Source organism: Thrips palmi, unplaced genomic scaffold (assembly GCF_012932325.1).
Source record: "Thrips palmi isolate BJ-2018 unplaced genomic scaffold, TpBJ-2018v1 HiC_scaffold_15, whole genome shotgun sequence".
In the NCBI taxonomy this organism is placed as follows: domain Eukaryota; kingdom Metazoa; phylum Arthropoda; class Insecta; order Thysanoptera; family Thripidae; genus Thrips; species Thrips palmi.
Genome location: NW_023144624.1, coordinates 8,716,931 through 8,735,147, shown reverse-complemented (window position 1 = coordinate 8,735,147; position 18,217 = coordinate 8,716,931). Strand labels below are relative to the sequence as shown.

At 62.6% G+C, this 18,217-nt stretch overlaps 1 protein-coding gene and 3 non-coding genes across 6 annotated transcripts in view; all 4 read left to right on the top strand.

The window, feature by feature from the left end:
- The window catches only part of LOC117641729 (GTPase-activating Rap/Ran-GAP domain-like protein 3), a 54,922-nt gene that overhangs the window by 19,577 nt on the left and 17,128 nt on the right, over positions 1–18,217 (top strand). For 2 of the 3 annotated variants that reach the window (XM_034379305.1, XM_034379307.1), the window contains exons 2-5: positions 13,317–13,386; positions 13,917–14,003; positions 14,976–15,057; positions 15,686–15,804. In XM_034379305.1, the coding sequence (XP_034235196.1) occupies positions 13,317–13,386; positions 13,917–14,003; positions 14,976–15,057; positions 15,686–15,804 (358 nt within the window). Of the gene's footprint in view, positions 1–1,876; positions 1,982–13,316; positions 13,387–13,916; positions 14,004–14,975; positions 15,058–15,685; positions 15,805–18,217 lie in introns of all 3 variants that reach the window. The other variant, XM_034379306.1, reaches the window with a different exon arrangement.
- Trnap-ugg lies at positions 17,641–17,712 on the top strand. Its single transcript has one exon. It is a non-coding gene; the product is annotated as a tRNA-Pro (tRNA).
- Positions 17,804–17,875, top strand: Trnap-ugg. The gene has a single exon. It is a non-coding gene; the product is annotated as a tRNA-Pro (tRNA).
- On the top strand, positions 17,967–18,038 carry Trnap-ugg. Its single transcript has one exon. It is a non-coding gene; the product is annotated as a tRNA-Pro (tRNA).

Below are 18,217 nucleotides of genomic sequence, written 5' to 3'. Positions count from 1 at the left end.
TGCGGTGTGGCGGTCGGGTCGGGGCCCTGCCCGGCCCTGCCGTTGCCGCCGTTGCCGCGGGGAGGGCGCGGATCACTTGAGTGGCAGCCAGGCACCGCAGATCCTTTGGAGCGCGACGAGGGAGAGAGACAGAGAGAGCCGCCATGTGGCCGGCCGAATGTAGTCCCCTACAGAGAAGACAACAAAGGAAGTTCAGTTAAACGCGTTTTGTCGGCAGGCGGAGCGCGGTTTGTTTTGTTGCGAAATAAAATGGGCCGGCTGAATTATTCCGAAAAGTCGTTTATTCGTCGCTCTGTCTCTCCCTGCCGCACGAGCGCGACTCCCCACCACACCCACAAAAATGGCGTTCCTTGAATCAAGATAAGTTACTCGGAACATAGTAGTGAGTTTTCTTGAACGCTTCGAGTAAACTCACAACTTGTTCGAAGTAAGCTATCTCGGTACAATGCGCCCTTTTTGGGCGCGTTGGCGCGACGGAGACAGAGACACGCCTCTTCGGAGTCAGCCTCCAGGCCTCCAGCCTCCAGTCTTCCAGCGGGAATAGGAAAAAAGACGGGAAAGGGAAAGAGGCGACTAGGACGTTGATTCATTTGCGGAGCAGCGCGCGTGCGGTCTCTGAAAGGATGAGATCACGTCGTCAACAAGTCCCTGGCCGCGCTGCCGCGCCGTGCCGCCACTCCCATTCCAATTCATGGCGACTCGGGACTGCTTTTAAGTGGATTCCGACTGGCCCGATGATTACACCACCAGGGCTCGGCCGCACGTCCTCGCCGCAATTTTTGTGTTTAAAAAGGGAGACTCTCTTTTCGGGACAGAGTTAATTTCAAGTTTGTCTCCGGTAGGAAATCCACCCACACGCCGTGCGCACAGTGGGCCGGAAGGCCGGAGGAGGCGACCGAAAGGCTGGACGCGTTTTGAGCTCCAGAGTCGCAGAATGGGACTCGAAACGAACGAGTGACCCCACCAATGGATTGCTCTCCGAACGAGGAACCCATTGGTGGGGTCACACGGTCGGTTCGAGTCCTGTTTGGCGACTCTGGAGCTCAAAACGTGTCTGGAGTTTTCGCCGCCTGTCTTCCGGCCCACTGTGCGGGGTTGCTGCCGGGCGGGCCGGAGTGGGGGAGCGCTCAGGCAGCTCAGGGCACGGCCGGCAGGGCACAATGGCGCGCGCACTTCTTTCCTCATTACAGGCCGTATTTGCACGTGCTCCAGGCTGCAGGGCCGGGTCAAGGGGAAAGAGGAGGGGGGGCGTCAATGTTACACACTCACACAAGGAGCGGGCGGCACGGGTTCAAATACCAGCGGGAGCACGCGTAGTTTTCCCGCGGTTCGCCGCTCAAACTTGGAAGGAAATCTGGCCGTGGTGTTTGCCGACAGAGATACTCTGAAGGCGAAGGCGGGTCGTGTTTATTTCCCCCACCCCTTTCCCTCTCCGCGCACTCGGGAGGCTGGCATTGGCCGCGTAGGCGGCGCGGCGCGGAGCATGAATGCCAAAACTGAATTACGCCTTTCAGCGAGCCGATACGGCGGCCTTAAGGACGGCGAGACGAAGGAGCGAGTCCCGACAATTTCGATTTCCCTTCAGTGCGGAGCGGCCTGTGAAACGTCGCACTTCACTCAGTCGCGCACAAGTGCATGGAACTCAGCGTTATTCATTATTCGCATGTGTTTCGTTTTTCATTTCTATTTCTTTTCGCCGGCTCACATGAAAACCACGCATTTCTCTTTATTTTCTAGCTTTATTCTGACACTCACATGGTTTCACTCGTAGTTGTTTTATTGGACACTCTTTCACTACTTTGACACGCGTTCCCTGCGCACTCAGTTCACCCTTTTGTTTATGATTTATCTTTTTTGTTTTGTTGGCCACGGCCAGGTTGATACGCCGGGCGCTTCAGGCCCAGTCCCCGGGCTACCAGCAGGAAGGCGGAGGCCTCGGCGGAGGCGGATGGCAGGGAGCGATTCTGGAGGAGTCGGAGCAGTGAGTCGCGTGGTTTGGGTAGAGCAGTGACTCCCTTTTAGTTAGCCAGGGGCGCCTTTGCCCCGCTTGCCCGCCCCCTGCCTGTGTGTGACCCCTGCTAGAGGCTAGCTGGAGGCCAGTCAAGGCTCTGTGCGTGCTTTGTTTGACCTGCCGGGTGTTTTGCATCCCGACAGCACGTCCAGTCCCTTCCCCGCGTCCTTGTCCCTTTACCTCGACAGGGACGCCACCACACTTGTCGGGGCGTCACACCATGCAGAAGAAGGAACTTTGCCACGCACTGCTAGAACCTCGGCTGGAGCCCTGGAACTGTCCTGGGTTCTGGTACTCGGCGCGGTGCGTTGCCTGCGTTGCCTTAGACCTTTGGGGTCTGGGTTGTAAGCTAGAACGTGCTCTGGGTTTGTGTAATGTGTGTGTGTTTGTGAATTCCCAGTGTTTTTTTCACCCATTTATTTGCAGCAAAGAATCGAGAGCTGGAAACCGTTTCTTTTTTCGCCGTGCTTGTTTTCTTTCTCCGGCCGTTCAATACGTCGTATCAACTTAACCGTATCCGAAACGACAACGGCTGCGCGCCGCGGCCGAGAGGAACGCAAATAAGCGGGGACGGCCAAGTCGATATCCGTTTCGAGATATCCGTTTTCGAGATATCGCGGCGAGGCGGGGCGGATGGCCACGCTCTGGAAAACAGCCCCCTGGCCCGCTGCAACTGGAACGGGGAGACAAAAGGCGGGGCCAGGGCGGGGCCAGGGCGGGGAGATGAAAGGAATGTGGGCATCGAGGTTAGTGGGGTAGAAATTAAAGAGGCGCAAGTCGGCCCTCCGCCGCGCAGGGCTGCAGGGCCGAAGCTGCCGAAGGGAACACGACCCGAAACGAGGAGGCGCGGCGGGGCGCGGCGGGGCGCGGCGGGGCGCGGCGGGGCGCGGCGGGGCGCGGCGGGGCGCGGCGGGGCGCTGGGCCGGGACAGCGCGCTGTGTTTTTGTCGTCTCGTGGCCACAGCCGCCATCGTGCTGGTGGTGGTGGAGTGGTGGTGGTGTCCGCGGCGCTTACCCGTCGACATGCTCCGCCGCCCTGTCTTTTTTCCTCGGAGGCGTGGCGGGGCGGGGCGTGGCGGGGCGTGGCGGGGCGGGACGCGTGACAGCACCCCCTGCCACCCCACATCGGCCGCGGCTCCGCGGGGCGACGAAACTGCGTCTGCATCTGGGTCGTCACTTTCTTCACGACTCTTCATTCGCCGCCGCGTTTCGGCGCGCGGAAATTGTCGAATTTGTGTCTCAAGACGTCTTCCTCTTTTTTTCACGACGCCACTCTCCACGCCACTCTACGCCTTGCCACGCGCCGGCAGGCCACGCCACGCCCCGCCACGCCGCGGCGCCCCAAATAGCCTCTAATGGATGTGTTTTGTGGCGGCCACCCTCGGCCTGCCTCGGCTAGCAGACTGATTCCCGAATCGTTCGAACGAAGCTCCGGAAGCGGTCGGGCGCACTCTTGGCCGAGCAATCCGCCATTCCGCTGTTTTCCACGTCCGGAAACAAAAAGAGACCGTCTCGTTTCCTGCATAAATTGTGCCGCCGCCACCCCCGCCATCAATGAGTGTGGTCTGTTCGGGAAACAAATGCTAAACGGATGGTTCTACTCGAGCTGAGAGATTCCTCCTCCCCCGTTCTCCGGCTGTGTCGCCCGGGCGGAAGCAACTTGAAGCATCCGCTTGGGCAGGCGCGGCCGGCCGAGGCCTGGCTGCGCGCGCCAGCCCCGCGTCGAGAAATCGCGGGATTATCAATAATCTCTCGCTGGAAATAAACTCGGACAGCGTGACAGCCGCGCCGCGTGGGCGTTCGCCGCGCTGACAGGCAGCGTGGCTGCTCTGCTCGCGGAGAAAGTCCGGGGAAGTTCGCACCGGTAAGGGTGGCGATAACACGGGGATTCCGACACTGCTCGTTGACGGCGTGCGGCCGGCCGGCCACAATTGGCGGCACTGAGTGCCCGGGGAGTGGGGGGGAGGAGGGGGTGGGGTGGAGGGAGGACCGGAGCACTCAACTCTGTCCTTGTTATTCTCAAGTAGGGCCTTCCAGTGACACAAATTGAAGCAGGCAGTGGTGGTGGCGAGGCTTGCGAGGCTGGCAGGCGGTAGGGATGCCATCGCTGTGCTTCTCTCCGGGGTGCCGTCTGGATCGGCCTGCCTCACGCCCTCGGTGGCCTCGGTGGCCTCGGTGGCCTCGGTGGCCTCACCACTGGCCTCCTTCCTGCCCTCACTGGCCTCCACTCGTCCCCGGCGGGCCGCTAACCGCCCCTTGCTGCTGTTGCAAGCCATGGCGGCCGCAAGCAGTTTGGCCGCGCCGCGCGGCGCTACAACAACTTGGCCGACCCGCCGCCCTGTTTTTCCTGCAATCGAGTTTCCGTTCCGAGTGGACGCCAAGCCAGGCGATGCCCGGCGAAGCGCCGAGCGGCCAAGGCGTGATTAACGACCACTGCCACGCTGTGGCGCGCCAGGGACGCCCGTCAACGTGCTGCCAACTGTCACGGCGCCGTTCGCAACATTGTCACACTGTTTGTGCGGACTGTCACTCCCGGTCGGCACGACTGTCAACAAGCTGTCAAACTGTTAGCGTGACTGTCAACAACTGTCAAACTGCTGGCGCGGACCGTCACGGTGTAACACTGGTTGCCGTCATTGAGAACCATGATGGGTGACTGTCACACTGCTGCCAACCGTCACACTGACTGTCACACTGCTGCCAACCGTCACACTGACTGTCATCACTGCTGCCAACCGTCACACTGACTGTCATACTGCTGCCAACCGTCACACTGACTGTCACACTGCTGCCAACCGTCACACTGACTGTCATACTGCTGCCAACCGTCACACTGACTGTCATACTGCTGCCAACCGTCACACTGACTGTCACACTGCTGCCAACCGTCACACTGATTGTCATACTGCTGCCAACCGTCACACTGACTGTCACACTGCTGCCAACTGTCACACTGACTGTCACACTGCTGCCAACTGTCGCACTGCTGCGAGTCACGTGGCCCATTACGGGCGCGGCCATTCATTTTATGGCGCAAGTTTGAAGCCGTTTGAAGCGCCTGTCGCGCGGCTGGAGTGGATAGTCGCGAGTGCCGCCCCGCTGCCCCACTGCTCCGCCCCACCACTGCCGTGCCGTGCCGTGCCGCGCCACCGCTGGAAAAAACTAAATCGGACAGACATTCCGGCCGCCGCACTTTTATCGAACGTATAAATCGGCCCGGACGTGTCATAAGACGCGTCCGTAACGGCCAATGGCTGGGCCGGAAAATTGGAACGTCCGTCCCGCGGTGCGGCACGCGCAGACTGAGTCGCTCTGTCTCTCTCGCACCCACACCCCGCACGGCACGCGCCGTGAGTGCGGGAGAGGCAGAGCGACAGAGACGACTTGGGGATCCGTCTCCAGAGTACCTGGGACGTGCAGTCGTCATTTCTTATGGAAGGCGTCATCGTCTTCGCAACAAAGTTGTTGCCCAGGTTCGAATACCGGTACTGCGGTTTTTTTTGCGCTGTCTGTTTTTATGGCTCGCATACCAACTCGGCGTGGAATGCGCGATGCCGGCGTCCGCGCCCACGGCGCCCTCGCTCCGCCCCGGCACCCTGGCCGTCGTGGCCGCGGACAGGCGAGGCACCGGTGAGGCACCTGCCGGGGCGTAATGCTGCGCTATGAGGCGCGGCGCCGTTAGATTGAGAAAGTTTTAATCGAGTGTGAACTGGCTGGCTGGCTGGCTGGCTGGCTGGCTGGCTGGCTGGCTGGCTGGCTGGCTGGCTGGCTGGCAGGCTGGCTGCACGACAATCGGGCCTCCCCGTCGCCCCGGCGGCTTTTGGTCCTTGCGCAACGACGAGCTCTCCGAGGACGCCCTGGCGGCCCTGGCGGCCCTGGCGGCCCTGGCCATCCACAGTCCCACCCCGCAGGAAAGCCGCCACGGCCTCGGCTCCAAGCACCGCGTCGAGCGGCGTCGAGAGACCTTGAAGAGAGGGCGAGAGGGGAGAGGCCGCGTGCGTCGCTCCGTCCGTGGCCGCTGCCGTCACCTCCGTGGCGCTGCTGCGATGATTCGGGTCCGTCCGCCCATGACGCCGCAGCCGCACGCTTTTCAACTTTCCTCTGCTCTACTTGTTGGCGTGCTTGGCGTGCTCGCGCGAGGGGTCGCCCCGCTTGCTCCACTCTGACGTCAAGCAGCGCGCTCCACTCTCCGAGAGCGGCAGCACGTGGCGCCGTGGCGGTGCCGAGCACGTGGGCCAGCGCCGCCGCGCGCCGAGCAGCCAACACTCGTTTTTACGTTTTTATTCTGCGGAAAAGGAAAATTATCAGCGGCCGTGCGTGGGTTTTCGGAGCCGCGGTGGTTCTCGTTTTGGGCCTGACAGGGCGTAGGGCGCAGGGCAGTGCTTGGTGTGGCCGGCCGCGGCCTGCCCGAGGGCCAGCCCGAGGGCCAGCCCGAGGGCCAGCCCGCTGCCCAGGGCTGGAGGGCCTGGCCATGGCCTGGCCCGGGAATGCGGCTCCGTGTTTACGTTTGTGCGTGGATGGCTTTTATGAGCGGGCCGGGGAAGAGTGCTGGCCGGGCTCAATGACCCTTGACCGCGGCGACAACCGGGCGAACGGACGAGGACCGACAGACAGACAGACAGACAGACAGACAGACAGACAGACAGACAGACAGACGGACGGACGGACAAGCAGACCGACGACGGGCCGACATGTGCGCTGACCAAAGAGACGGAAAAGAGATAAATTCCAGACCCTTCCCGCTCGTCGAAGCATTGCCGAACAAGTGGCCGAATCTGGGCTGGTGGTCCGTTCGGCCCTTCGGTTCGGCCTGGCCTGGATGCACGCTGACTCCCTCTCTCTCTCGCACTTACGGGGCGCTCCGCAGCGGTGCGAGAGAGACGACTGCTGTGGCTCCGCGCCAGACTCGGCGGCCCTCCCCTTATCGCGGCCAGCAGGGCGCAGCACGCCGCAGCAAGCCGCAGCAAGCCGTGCCATCTCCCCTCTCCTCCTTCCGCAGTGACGACGACGACAAAAACTTAAGCGCCGCCGCCACTTTTTCCTCTGCTTCTGGCCTTTTATGTGTAACCCAGTTCCTACCCCTCCGGCCCGGCCGGGCCCGCCCCGCCCTGAATGGCAGGCCTGATGTCGGCGGGGGGCGGGGAGGAGGGCCGGTCCCTAAGTGGCCTGCGATGTGGGCCTGGGCCTCCGCATGACTTGCATGCTGGGTCCACATCAAGTAGGCCGCCGTCGTCTTCGGCTGCAACTATCCGGAATAAAGACTGCCTCGCTTCCGCTTCGGCGTCCTCTTTGGCTCTGTGTTCTCCTCCTCGTCCCCCCCCCCCCACTGTGTTTACTCCTCTCCTTTCTGGGGGCGCTGATGAGAATGGTGCTGTGATTCCGAGGTTGAGGAACCTCTCGGGAACCTCCGCCGCCATCATGATCCGCCCGCTCGCGGTGCACCGCCCCGTCATCCTGGCGCCGCCGTCGTCCTCCTCGTCGTCATCCTGGTGCCATTAGTCGAGCTAGTTTGACGGGCCGCTGCCCTGAAAGCCCTGAAAGGCTAGAACACTCGCTTGCGCGTAAATCTTGATGCGCGGCGGACTCGGTGTGGCCCGGTGTAACCCCAGCGCGTCGCTAACGGTCCTGTTTGTCTGTGTGTTGCAGGTGAGTCTCGCCGGCCGAGGGTGAGGGCCGTGAGGGCCGTGAGGGCCGTGAGGGCGCCGCGGCGGCGGGGGGTTTGCTGTGGGCAGGGCGACAACAGGTGCCGTCCGGTCGCTACCCCCTCCCCCGCTGCCCCGGCCGGCGTCAAGGGCCCTTCAGCAAACACGTCATACCTTGCGTCAACAACAACAACAACAAGAGCTGCGAATGGCTGTTTGATAAGTCGAGGGTTCGCCGCCCCACCCGAGCGAGGGCTGACCCGACGCCTAAATGCAAACTACATCGTCCTCCCGCTCCGTTAGTCATTCCGTATTCCACCCGCTGGAAGGTCCCGGGTTCAAATCCCGGCCGCGTCCCCAGGCGTCACTTTGCCACGACGAAGGGGAAGCCGAGCTCTTTTCGTCACTTTTTAGCAGATGATACCCCCGCATACTACCCCGTATAAGAGAACTAAACGAGTATTAACCGAGAAATTTGAAAGGGAAAAGAAAAAAATTGAATTCTACACCCCCTCCCCAGTTTGTTCCTGTCACCTGTGTAGGGTCGAACTAGTTCAGGCCGGGGTTCGACTACCAGCATCGGATTTTTTTTTAGCAGATGATACCTTCACACTTGAAACATACATGTTATTCCGACTGGCTTGTTCAGCGAAGGTATTGCGTGCACGGCTCCCGCTTGCCGCGCTCCGCTCGGCCCCTCTGGATTGGTGGATTGGTGCAAGTTTCGCCGGGGGGCGCAGCGCGGCGCAGCGGCAGAGAGAGTCCCGAACAAGTTTTACACCGACCACGCTTCCGAAGCACCCGAGGACGGTGGGGATCGCATTTATTGTTTCTTTGCTCCGTTTTCTTCATTGACTCGTGCGGCCGTCTTTGAGTTTCCCGTGTCTGAAGCCCCACCGTTGCAGCCCGCCTTGAGGGGCGTCCTCCGTCTTTGGAAGGGAGGCGAGGAGGCGGGGGCGACGCAGCGCCTGTCTCTGTTTTCACTCCGTGGGCCCAGCGCCCCGCGCGGGGCAGACGGGTCAGACCGACGAAGAGAGGGTGTTCGAACGGCACCTGCGTGTTGCTTCCGGTCGGTCTTCCCTTCCCCGTCCTGCACTTGGTGTCCACCGCTGCCGCGCTGCCGACGGCTAGCAGCACTGCGCCTGACGCAACGCGCCATCCTGGCCGGCCAGGCAGCCCCAGCAGTGCAGCCTGTCACGGAGTCCCAGAGCCGTTTTTTCGCTCTGTCTCTCTCGCACTCACAGAATGTGCCGCACAAGAGCGACGAAAAGGACTCTCAGAATCAGTCTGCTGCAGCGCCGCGCAAGCCACTTAAAGGATCATCCCGGTTTGGGGCGCAACGGGGAAAGACGCTCGGCCAGCAAGCTTCTCTCACGGCCTCGTTGATGGCGGCCTCGTTGACGGCGGCCTCGTTGACGGCGGCCTCGTTGACGGCGGCCTCGTTGACGGCGGCCTCGTTGACGGCGGCCTCGTTGACGGCGGCCTCGTTGACGGCGGCCTCGTTGACGGCGGCCTCGTTGACGGGCCCGGGCGGCGCCTCGTTGACGGCGGCCTCGTTGACGGCGGCCTCGTTGACGGCGGCCTCGTTGACGGCGGCCTCGTTGACGGCGGCCTCGTTGACGGCGGCCTCCCGGACGCCACCGGCACCCGGCATGACTGATGACTGTACACCAGGCCGTCCAAAACCGTGTCTGAAGGTTGCCTGCCGCCACCCTGTCGAGCACAGCCGTGGCTTGGCTCGCTGTTCGAGTAAAAGAGGGGTCCGGCATTGAAATCTTGAAATCTGACCCTCGCGTTTTCGAGCACCCTGGCGTGTGGACTTCGGACCTCTCTGGCGCTTGTGGAGGCGTTACTTCTGCGACGTGCCTCGGTGCGCCTCGGTCCCCGTAGGTCCCCGGGGCCGGGGGGTGGACACTGGTCACTGGCCACGTCGTCGGCTGTGCCCTGAGCGCTGCCCCCGCCCTGCCCGGGCGTGTATTGACCCCGTTCCGTGGGATCGGGCCCGGCCGTGCCATGACGCCGAAGTATGATGGTGCGGACAACAAGACAATTATCGTTGAGCCTGAGCCGCCCCTCCTTTCCCTACGAGGACGGCGAGGACGGCGAGGACGGCGAGGACGGGCCAGCCAGGACGCCGGCCCTGGTGAGCTTGCAGCCCGGAGACAAATTGAACTCCCCACGCAACCCCGGGCAGGGCAGAGCCACCCCGGGCGGTGAGGGCGGTGACGCAGACAAAAGTACTGGCCCCACCCCTGGGTGCTAACGCAGCCATAACTTTAGAGGCGGGGTGTGAAAAAAAAGATCAATTTATTAAATAAATTGAACACAGCAGGCCACTGACGAGCGCGCGGTGTAGTCTGCTGATCTTTGCCCCGCCAAGCCCGCTGGATGATAAACCCTGATGGGTAATTAGGTCCGATCTCGGCGAGCAATGCGAAATTAAAAAGCGGAGGCCGCGGCGGCGTGCGGACGACAGGACGGGCTGGCTGCAGACCCTTTGTCGCGACCGTGAATGCCGAATGGCGGCACGGCGGACAAATAACACTCGACTGGGATCGCCCGCCAAGAAAGGGTGGGGGGGGGGGGCTGCCCCGTGCAGCTGCGCCCTCGACACGCCGCCACCAGGGGAGGGAGGGGGGAGGGGAGGTGGCCCGCCGTAGATAAGGTCGCTCAAAGAGGGCGAGGATGAAAGAAAACAACTGAAAATTGCTGCTCGGCGCGCGCGGTGCCAAAGCATAGCGCCGTCGCGGGGTAATACGGCCCCGGCGTGGCGGGGCAGGCCTTCAGGCAGGCCTTCAGGCAGGCCTTTAGGCAGGCCTTCAGGCAGGCCTTCAGGCAGGCCTTCAGGCAGGCCTTCAGGCAGGCCTTCAGGCAGGCCTTCAGGCAGGCCTTCAGGCAGGCCTTCAGGCAGGCCTTCAGGCAGGCCTTCAGGCAGGCCTTCAGGCAGGCCTTCAGGCAGGCCTTCAGGCAGGCCTTCAGGCAGGCCTTCAGGCAGGCCTTCAGGCAGGCCTTCAGGCAGGCCCTTTCAGGCAGGCCTTCAGGCAGGCTTCAGGCAGGCCTTCAGGCAGGCCTTCAGGCAGGCCTTCAGGCAGGCCTTCAGGCAGGCCTTCAGGCAGGCCTTCAGGCAGGCCTTCAGGCAGGCCTTCAGGCAGGCCTTCAGGCAGGCCTTCAGGCAGGCCTTCAGGCAGGCCTTCAGGCAGGCCTTCAGGCAGGCCTTCAGGCAGGCCTTCAGGCAGGCCTTCAGGCAGGCCTTCAGGCAGGCCTTCAGGCAGGCCTTCAGGCAGGCCTTCAGGCAGGCCTTCAGGCAGGCCTTCAGGCAGGCCTTCAGGCAGGCCTTCAGGCAGGCCTTCAGGCAGGCCTTCAGGCAGGCCTTCAGGCAGGCCCGGCAGACTCATTCCGAGCGTCGCTTTCGTCGCTCTGTCTCGCTCGCGCCTTCGCGGAACGCCCTTCCAGTCTCTCGGAATATGAGTCCGGCTCGCATGGCATGCGCATCGGCTCGCGGGCTGCAATCTCGCAGCCAGAAGGACGCACTCCGGCGCCGTAAAGGAGGGTATCGATTCAAAGCTGCGCGAAGCTGGCGGAGCTGCGGGGCTAAATCGTGAATGAGCCTCTGGGGCCACTAAGCGGGGCCGCCGGGGGTGGGGGGGGGGGGGGGGGCAATGAAAGGGAGTCGGGCTTGACGCGGCGCCGCCTCATTCCGAAGGTTTGTTCCGTCGCTCTGTCTCTCTCGCACTCACGGGGCGTAGGGGTGTAGTGAGAGAGACAGTGACGCGCAGGCGGCCTAGGTTGGCTCATGTCTGGATCCGCCGCTGGCTGTGCGGCTCGTGCTGCTCGTTTGACCCCGATGATGCAGGGGGAAAGGAGAGGGATGGGCGAGGCAAGGCGAAGGGCCGGCGGGCTGATGAGGCTGATATGGCACGCGGGTGGGGCCACGGCCTCAGTCGGCCTCAGTCGGCCTCAGCCAAATGCGCATGGTCTTCTTTCCCTCCTTGTTTTTTGCTGTGGACGTTCAGCGCGCAGGCCTGGCATTGCTACGCCCGCCCACGGACAGACACACTGGGCTTTTCTCTCGGCCGCCTCTCACATTACTGCCTTGCGCGGGGGGGGGGCGGGGCGGGGCGGGGCGGGGCGGGCGTCAAAGCCACCCTTGTGTCTTCAAGACCGGTGGTCTCCGAGTGCACGCCCTGCCAGAGTGACCGGTCCGTTGGCCGGTGAAAAGGTTTCTGTTCAATTTTACTTTTTGCGTGCGACCGTACGAGAAGGAGAGTACGCCTGAACATGAATCCTCTCCTCCGCCCAGGTCTCCCGACGGGGTCGCGCTTTCAAAAGAGAGATTGATTTCGCGTTGGGTCCTGAGAGCAGGCTAGAGTCCTGGACGGGCCTCGCGGTGCCGCGCGGCCACCAGAGCCGGCCAAGCCCCGGGCCAAGCCCCGGGCCAAGCCGTCCCCCCCCTGCCTCCCCGTCCACCTGGACCAACCTGGACGAACCTGGACCTGGCCGTCGCCCTGACAGCCTGACGCTCTCCATCAGCAATATCGGCCGGATTTGGCCGGCGTGTCACTCCGCGTCCGTCGCCCTGCTCAAGCAGCGGGCGGATTCCGACCTGTGCCGTCTCTCTCGCCCGCGTGGGGCGTTTCCGTGCGGGGTGCGAGAGAGATAGAACGCCCAGGCACCACTGTGCGGAATCAGGGTCCTGCCTCGCTGCAAGATAGCGCGTCCCCGGAACTTATACCACCAGCTCCGTCTTGTTCGTCGTGCGGACTGTCTGTCTGTCTGTCTGTCTGTCTGTTGGCCTATCCACCCGGTTCCCTTGCATTGCTGAAAGGGCGGCTCTCGGAGATATATTGCAAGATCCGCAGCGGAAATGAATGTTTTGGGGCGCTGTCTCTAGGGCGTGCAGACAGACAGACAGACCGACCGACCGACAGACCGACAGACAGACAGACAGACAGACAGACAGACAGACCGTCAGACAGACAGACCGTCAGACAGACAGACCGCGTGCATCTCGCTTCGACGACTCATTCATATTCCCACCATTTGGAGCAAACAGTGGGCCGTGTTTGTTGACTCTGCCGCGTTCCGCGTTTTGCTCTGATTGTTTTCGTGGCTGAGTCGGGCAGGGAGCGCGAGGCGCGAGTGAGGTGCGAGGTTGCCGAGGTCTCCTCGACTCGGCCGCAGCGCCGCCGGCGTGAAGAAGGAATATTTTCGTTAAAACAGAAAATCAGCTTGCCGAACGGAACGGCAGCGACCGCGTCTAGAACGCGTTCTGGTTTGGCCTGACGGATTTTTATTGTTGCTGTTGTTGTTGTGAAACTTCTTGCTTCGGCTAATTGCATTTTTTCGTGAGGCCGTTTGAAAAAAGTGAGGAAAAGGTTCTTTCAGGTCAGAGATGCGATGTGTAAAGGGGCGGGGCGGTCCAACTTTTGGAAAACGGGGTGGAAACTGGTCATAACTCACCCTGCCCGAGCCGAGGCGGGCCCGAGGGCGGAGCGCGGATTGACATTATCACCGCGCCGCGGCTATCGGCTCGGAATGAAAAGAAAAGAAAGGGGAAAAAGGCGAGGACGCGGCGGGTATTCGAACCCGCGCCACGGCGCCTCGTTGCCCCAGCACGGCCAGGCACGGCGCGCTTTGACATCCGTGTGCTTTTGTGTGTTGCAGCTCGTCGTCCAACGACCTCATATCCCGGAGAGGGGTGTTCAGCCGCAGGCACTATGGGTCCGTCGAGCTGGTGAGTCTGCGGAGCGCTGCGGAATGTGGAGCCGTGGTGGAGTCGCGGCCGCGGAAAGGAGCAAGATTAGTCAAGGGACTTTTTTTTCGTGTTCGTTTTCCTCTTTCTTTCATTTTCTGCGGGTACAAGAGTCGTTGCCGCCATCGCGGCGGCGCCCAGAGAGGCGGCTGGTCTGTTTGGAGCCCCTGCGCGGCGACGGGGTAGGCAGGCGGCGGCCCAGCGCGCAGCCGTGCGTGGCGGCCGGCCCACCTCCCCGTCCGCGGGGGCTCCCAGCGCCGCCTAGTTACTCCCAGTGCCGCGCTGCCGCGCTGATGTCGCCGGCGCCGCGAATCCTAACGACGCCGCAGCGCGATTTTTCATCCCTGTCGGCTAAAGAGGCTGTCGGCCCGGCCGGAGGTACGGCGCCGGAAGTACAGGGCCACCTGGGGGAGCGTCGCGACGGCGTCGTCCGCGCGTTTGGGGGGCTTTGGCGGGCGTCGCCAGGGACGTCCCCGGACTCCATGCACTGCTTGGCCTGCTCCCTGTTCCAGCTGCCGCAGATCGAGGCGGACGGCTCCGAGCTCAACGGCCGCCGCTTCCGGGTCGAGAACGGCGAGTCGCTGGGCGAGAAGGAGGAGGTGAGTAGAGTCACTCCTTTTTCCACTTTTCCTCTTTTCGGTGTTTTCAAGTTGTTGGACCGCGCCGCGCCACGCCGCTGCAAAGTCGACCCGGCCACGTAACTGGCTGAGCGTGGAATCCGAACAGCGTCTATCGCTCTGTCTCTCTCGCGCCCCTATGGGGAGAGCCATGAGTGCGAGAGAGACAGCGTCGAGGTCGGGGTGATGCCTGGATGCCTTTCCCTCTCCGTTTCTCCTACTTCGGGTTTAGGTGTCACTATCCACCCTCGCCATCCAGACAAAAAATTAATTTAAAACCCACCCCCCTTCTTTTTCCTTTTCCCACCGCTGCCCTCACGCGCCAAAAGAAAGCAACCGCGCGGCCGGACGGGAAACACAGACGGAAAAGTCCCATCGGCACAAAGGGTGCGTTTCCCCTGCACTCTTCTTTCTTTCTCTCCCCTCTTTGTTTTTATCCTTCCCTCCCTCTTTTTTTGTCAAACTTGGTTTCTTTTGGGGTCGCGTTGCGTTTAGTTGGTCGGTGTTGGTGTGCGGCTTGCGACTCGACGAGTTGAATTATGGAGGGTCCCTGTGGGGGCTTCGTCGAGGGAGTGGAGGGAGGGGGAGGGGAGCCTTCACAGGTCAGCGCGCGGCCGCGCCGCCGCGGTCGCCGCTCTCATCCACGCTCTCCGCGACGCGCCGCGACCAACCAAGTCCGCACCCCCGCCCGCCATTGTCCGCGTGGGCGCAAGGACTCTCCCCGGCGAGGCCGAGCGAGGCCGCCGCGATATGTAACGTAAACACGCCATGACGACGGAAAACAAGAAAAACATTGTCCAATTAGATTAATTACAGAGGGCTGCGCTCTCGTGTGGGCGCGCGGCGTGGCGCCCCTCGACCCGCCATGGGGCCATGGGGGGCCCCAAAACAATCAATCAGTTTGGTCGACAACGCGCCCCGTTCTAATTATGTGTTGTTTCTCTTCATTCGCAGATGTTCGGGTCGCCGAGCACGCCGGTACTTGAAAATCCCGAGTATCAAACGAGATGGTACTTCAAGTACTTCCTCGGCAAATGTAAGTACTTGCAGGTCTCCTCCACGCCGTCTGTTCTCGAGTTTCGTTTTCTTTTCTTTCCGGTGCATCATGCCGCCCCTCGTGCAAATCCCCCGACACGGCGAACCGGATTCAATAACCAGAGTTCGGCCAAAGGCAGTCAAAGACAGCCAAAGGCACCAGGCTGGACACCACCGCGAAAATGGAGTTTGCCGGCCCTGTGTGAAGGGTGCGGCCGCGGGCGGTGCTGCGCTGTAGTGAGCTCAGCGGGTACTACCTCGGCATCGCCAAGGCATTAGCATAACGCACAGTGGGCCAGAAGACCAGTGCAGGTGACCAAAACTCTAGACGCGTTTTGAGCCCCAGAGTCGCTAAATGGGATCGAACCGAACGTGTGACCCCACCAATGGATTGCTCTCCGAACGAGGAATCGATTGGTGGGGTCACACGTTCAATTCGAGTCCCATTTAGCGACTCTGCTGCTCAAAACGCGTCTAGAGTTTTGGCCGCCTCCACCGTTCTTCTGGCCCACTGTATAACGCCGACGGCCACTCCACGGATGAACGCCGCCAAAAAGTGCAGCCCGGTGCAGGGGACAAACACGCTTATTTTAATTTACTTTATTTCACCCGTCCCTTTCTTTTTGCAGTGCACCAGAACTACGTGTCGGTGGACTGCGACAAGGTGCCCGTCTTCCTGTCCGTGGTGCTGACGGACGCCAACGACCAGTGCGTGTCGCAGTACCGCGCCATCCTCTGGAGGAAGACGGTAAGGGAAGGCCTCCACTCCGCGGCCTCGACGGCCTCGACGGCCTCGGCCCACGCACCGGCCAAACAAGCGGGCGGACCTCGGACTCTCGAGTCGCATTCTCCGTCAGATTTGCATCGGGTTCCGTGCCTTTCGGCCCCGCCTTTCGGCCCCGCCTTGGGGCTCCGGTACATCACAGGAATGCCGCGCCGTCCGCCGTCCAGGCTTTGTGCCTTCGTCCCACGGGGAAGAGTCTAGTCTTTCTCCGGAACAAGCAAGCCTGCCGACCCGGCCCGGTGTACTATTTTGCGCGTTTGAATTTGTTGGCGCGGTTCGCCGGGTTCGCCGGCTTTGCCTTCAGGCGTCCGCGAGGCCCGTCCGTCCGCCTTGCTGGTGGCTGCGCGCCCCCGCGGCCCCCGCGGCCCCCGCGGCCCCAGGGGCTGCCCGGCGCCCCCGCTCGGCCGCCACCCCGCACAGGCTGGCGGGGCTGGCGAGGGCCACTGCCAGCCAGCACACGCCCGGCGCCGCAGAGGCCGGTTCCGAGCGGCGCTTCCGTCGGTCTGTCTCTCTCGCACCCTGACGGGGCGCCCCGAGGGTGCGAGAGAGAGAGAGAGAGAGAGAGAGACCCGCTGCGGGTTGCCTGCACTTACGGCGCCCAGGGGGGCCCTACGTCTCGGGTCCCCTAATGAAGCGGGCGTGGACAAAGAAGGCGCTGCCGACTGATTCCGGCACTGTGTCGCTCTGTCTCTCTCGCGCCGCTGCACCCTTTACGGGGACGCTCTGTGAGTGCGAGAGAGAGACACTGACACAGCGCTGTGTGGAATCGCCTGGCCGTGACTGCCCCCCCCCCCTCCCCCTGACGCGGGCCGCGTGGAGGAGGGTCAGGTATTCACTTTGTCGGCCCTACGCCGTAAGCGAGGCAAGCGAAGCGGCAGTGGCGCTCATGAATGGCGAGCAGCTCCACAGTACCCACGCGGCGGCCACACCGCCACACCGCTAATGCTGGATAACTTTCCCCGCGCCGATTCCCAGCTTCCAGCCGCTTCCAGCAGACTCCAGCGCGGCCGGGGCAAAGTTAGTTCGCGCCGGCCTAGCGCAGGGAAAGTACGTGTGCGGAAGGCTTGTTTCCGGTTCCCTGTCGCGGCCGGCAGGTGGCCGGCAGGTGGCCGCAGCGTCGTTGTCGACTTGTCCGCGGCGATGCCGCCCTGCCGCCCCGGAGCGCGCGGGCGGAGGCGGGACTTTGCAGTGCTCTGCAGGGCGGGCCGTGAGTTGGTAAACACGGGCGGACAGGCAGAAGCCAGCAGCCGGCGGTTTGCGTAGTGCGTAGCGGGCGTAGCGATGGGGCGATGAGGCCCGCCACGCCACGCCCCGCCACGCGCCCCGCCACGCCCCGCCACGCCCCGCCACGCCCCGCCGGCGGCCTTGAGGGCGGGGAGGGGGAGGCCGCAGGTCCTTCCGTCACCTGGCCCGCGCCGCCTGCGCGCGACAGCCAAAGGCAGCCAAAGGACAGCATCCGGATTGTGTTCCTCAATGTCCGCCTGCGCGCCATTTCGGCCGGGAGCGACGCTCTCCACACTCGCCCCGCTCTGCGCGTTCCACAGAGGGCGGACGCGGGGGCGGCCGGGGGCGGCCGGGGGCGGCACAGAAAGCAAGAGTGATACAGTACACTCCACTTTGAGAGGACCCGCGTTCGCGTTGGCGCGCCGCCGAACGGCCTCCGCGCCACCGTCCCCGTTCCCCGTTTCGTGCGCCGTGCCGTGTCGTTTGGTTTGATAAGGACGGTCACGCAGGACAGATAAAACAGGACGAGCTCCCGCCTCGGTTAAACAACGCGCCGGATGTGGAGGGTAGTCGAGTGGCCTCTTGGTCTAGGGGTATGATTCCTGCTTTGGGTGCAGGAGGTCCCGGGTTCAAATCCCGGAGGGGCCCGACTTTTTTCCGACGCTCAAATTCATTGCCTACTGTACAGACCCACACAAGACGACTGAATTATGTCCGAGAGCCGATGCAGAACATGTGTGGCCTCTTGGTCTAGGGGTATGATTCCTGCTTTGGGTGCAGGAGGTCCCGGGTTCAAATCCCGGAGGGGCCCGACTTTTTTCCGACGCTCAAATTCATTGCCTACTGTACAGACCCACAAAAGACGACTGAATTATGTCCGAGAGCCGGTGCAAAACATGTGTGGCCTCTTGGTCTAGGGGTATGATTCCTGCTTTGGGTGCAGGAGGTCCCGGGTTCAAATCCCGGAGAGGCCCTCTGTTTTTCTTTCCTTTTCCCCCTTTTTCTCATGATACGAAGTGAGGACACCTAGTGGGAGCCATCTTATATGCATGGTATTTTTTCCGCCTGGGTACCCCCGGGACCAAAAGTACTTCCCCGCCTCCCCGCGGTGGCCCCCGCACCCCGCATGGGGCCCCGCATGCATGCATCGCCT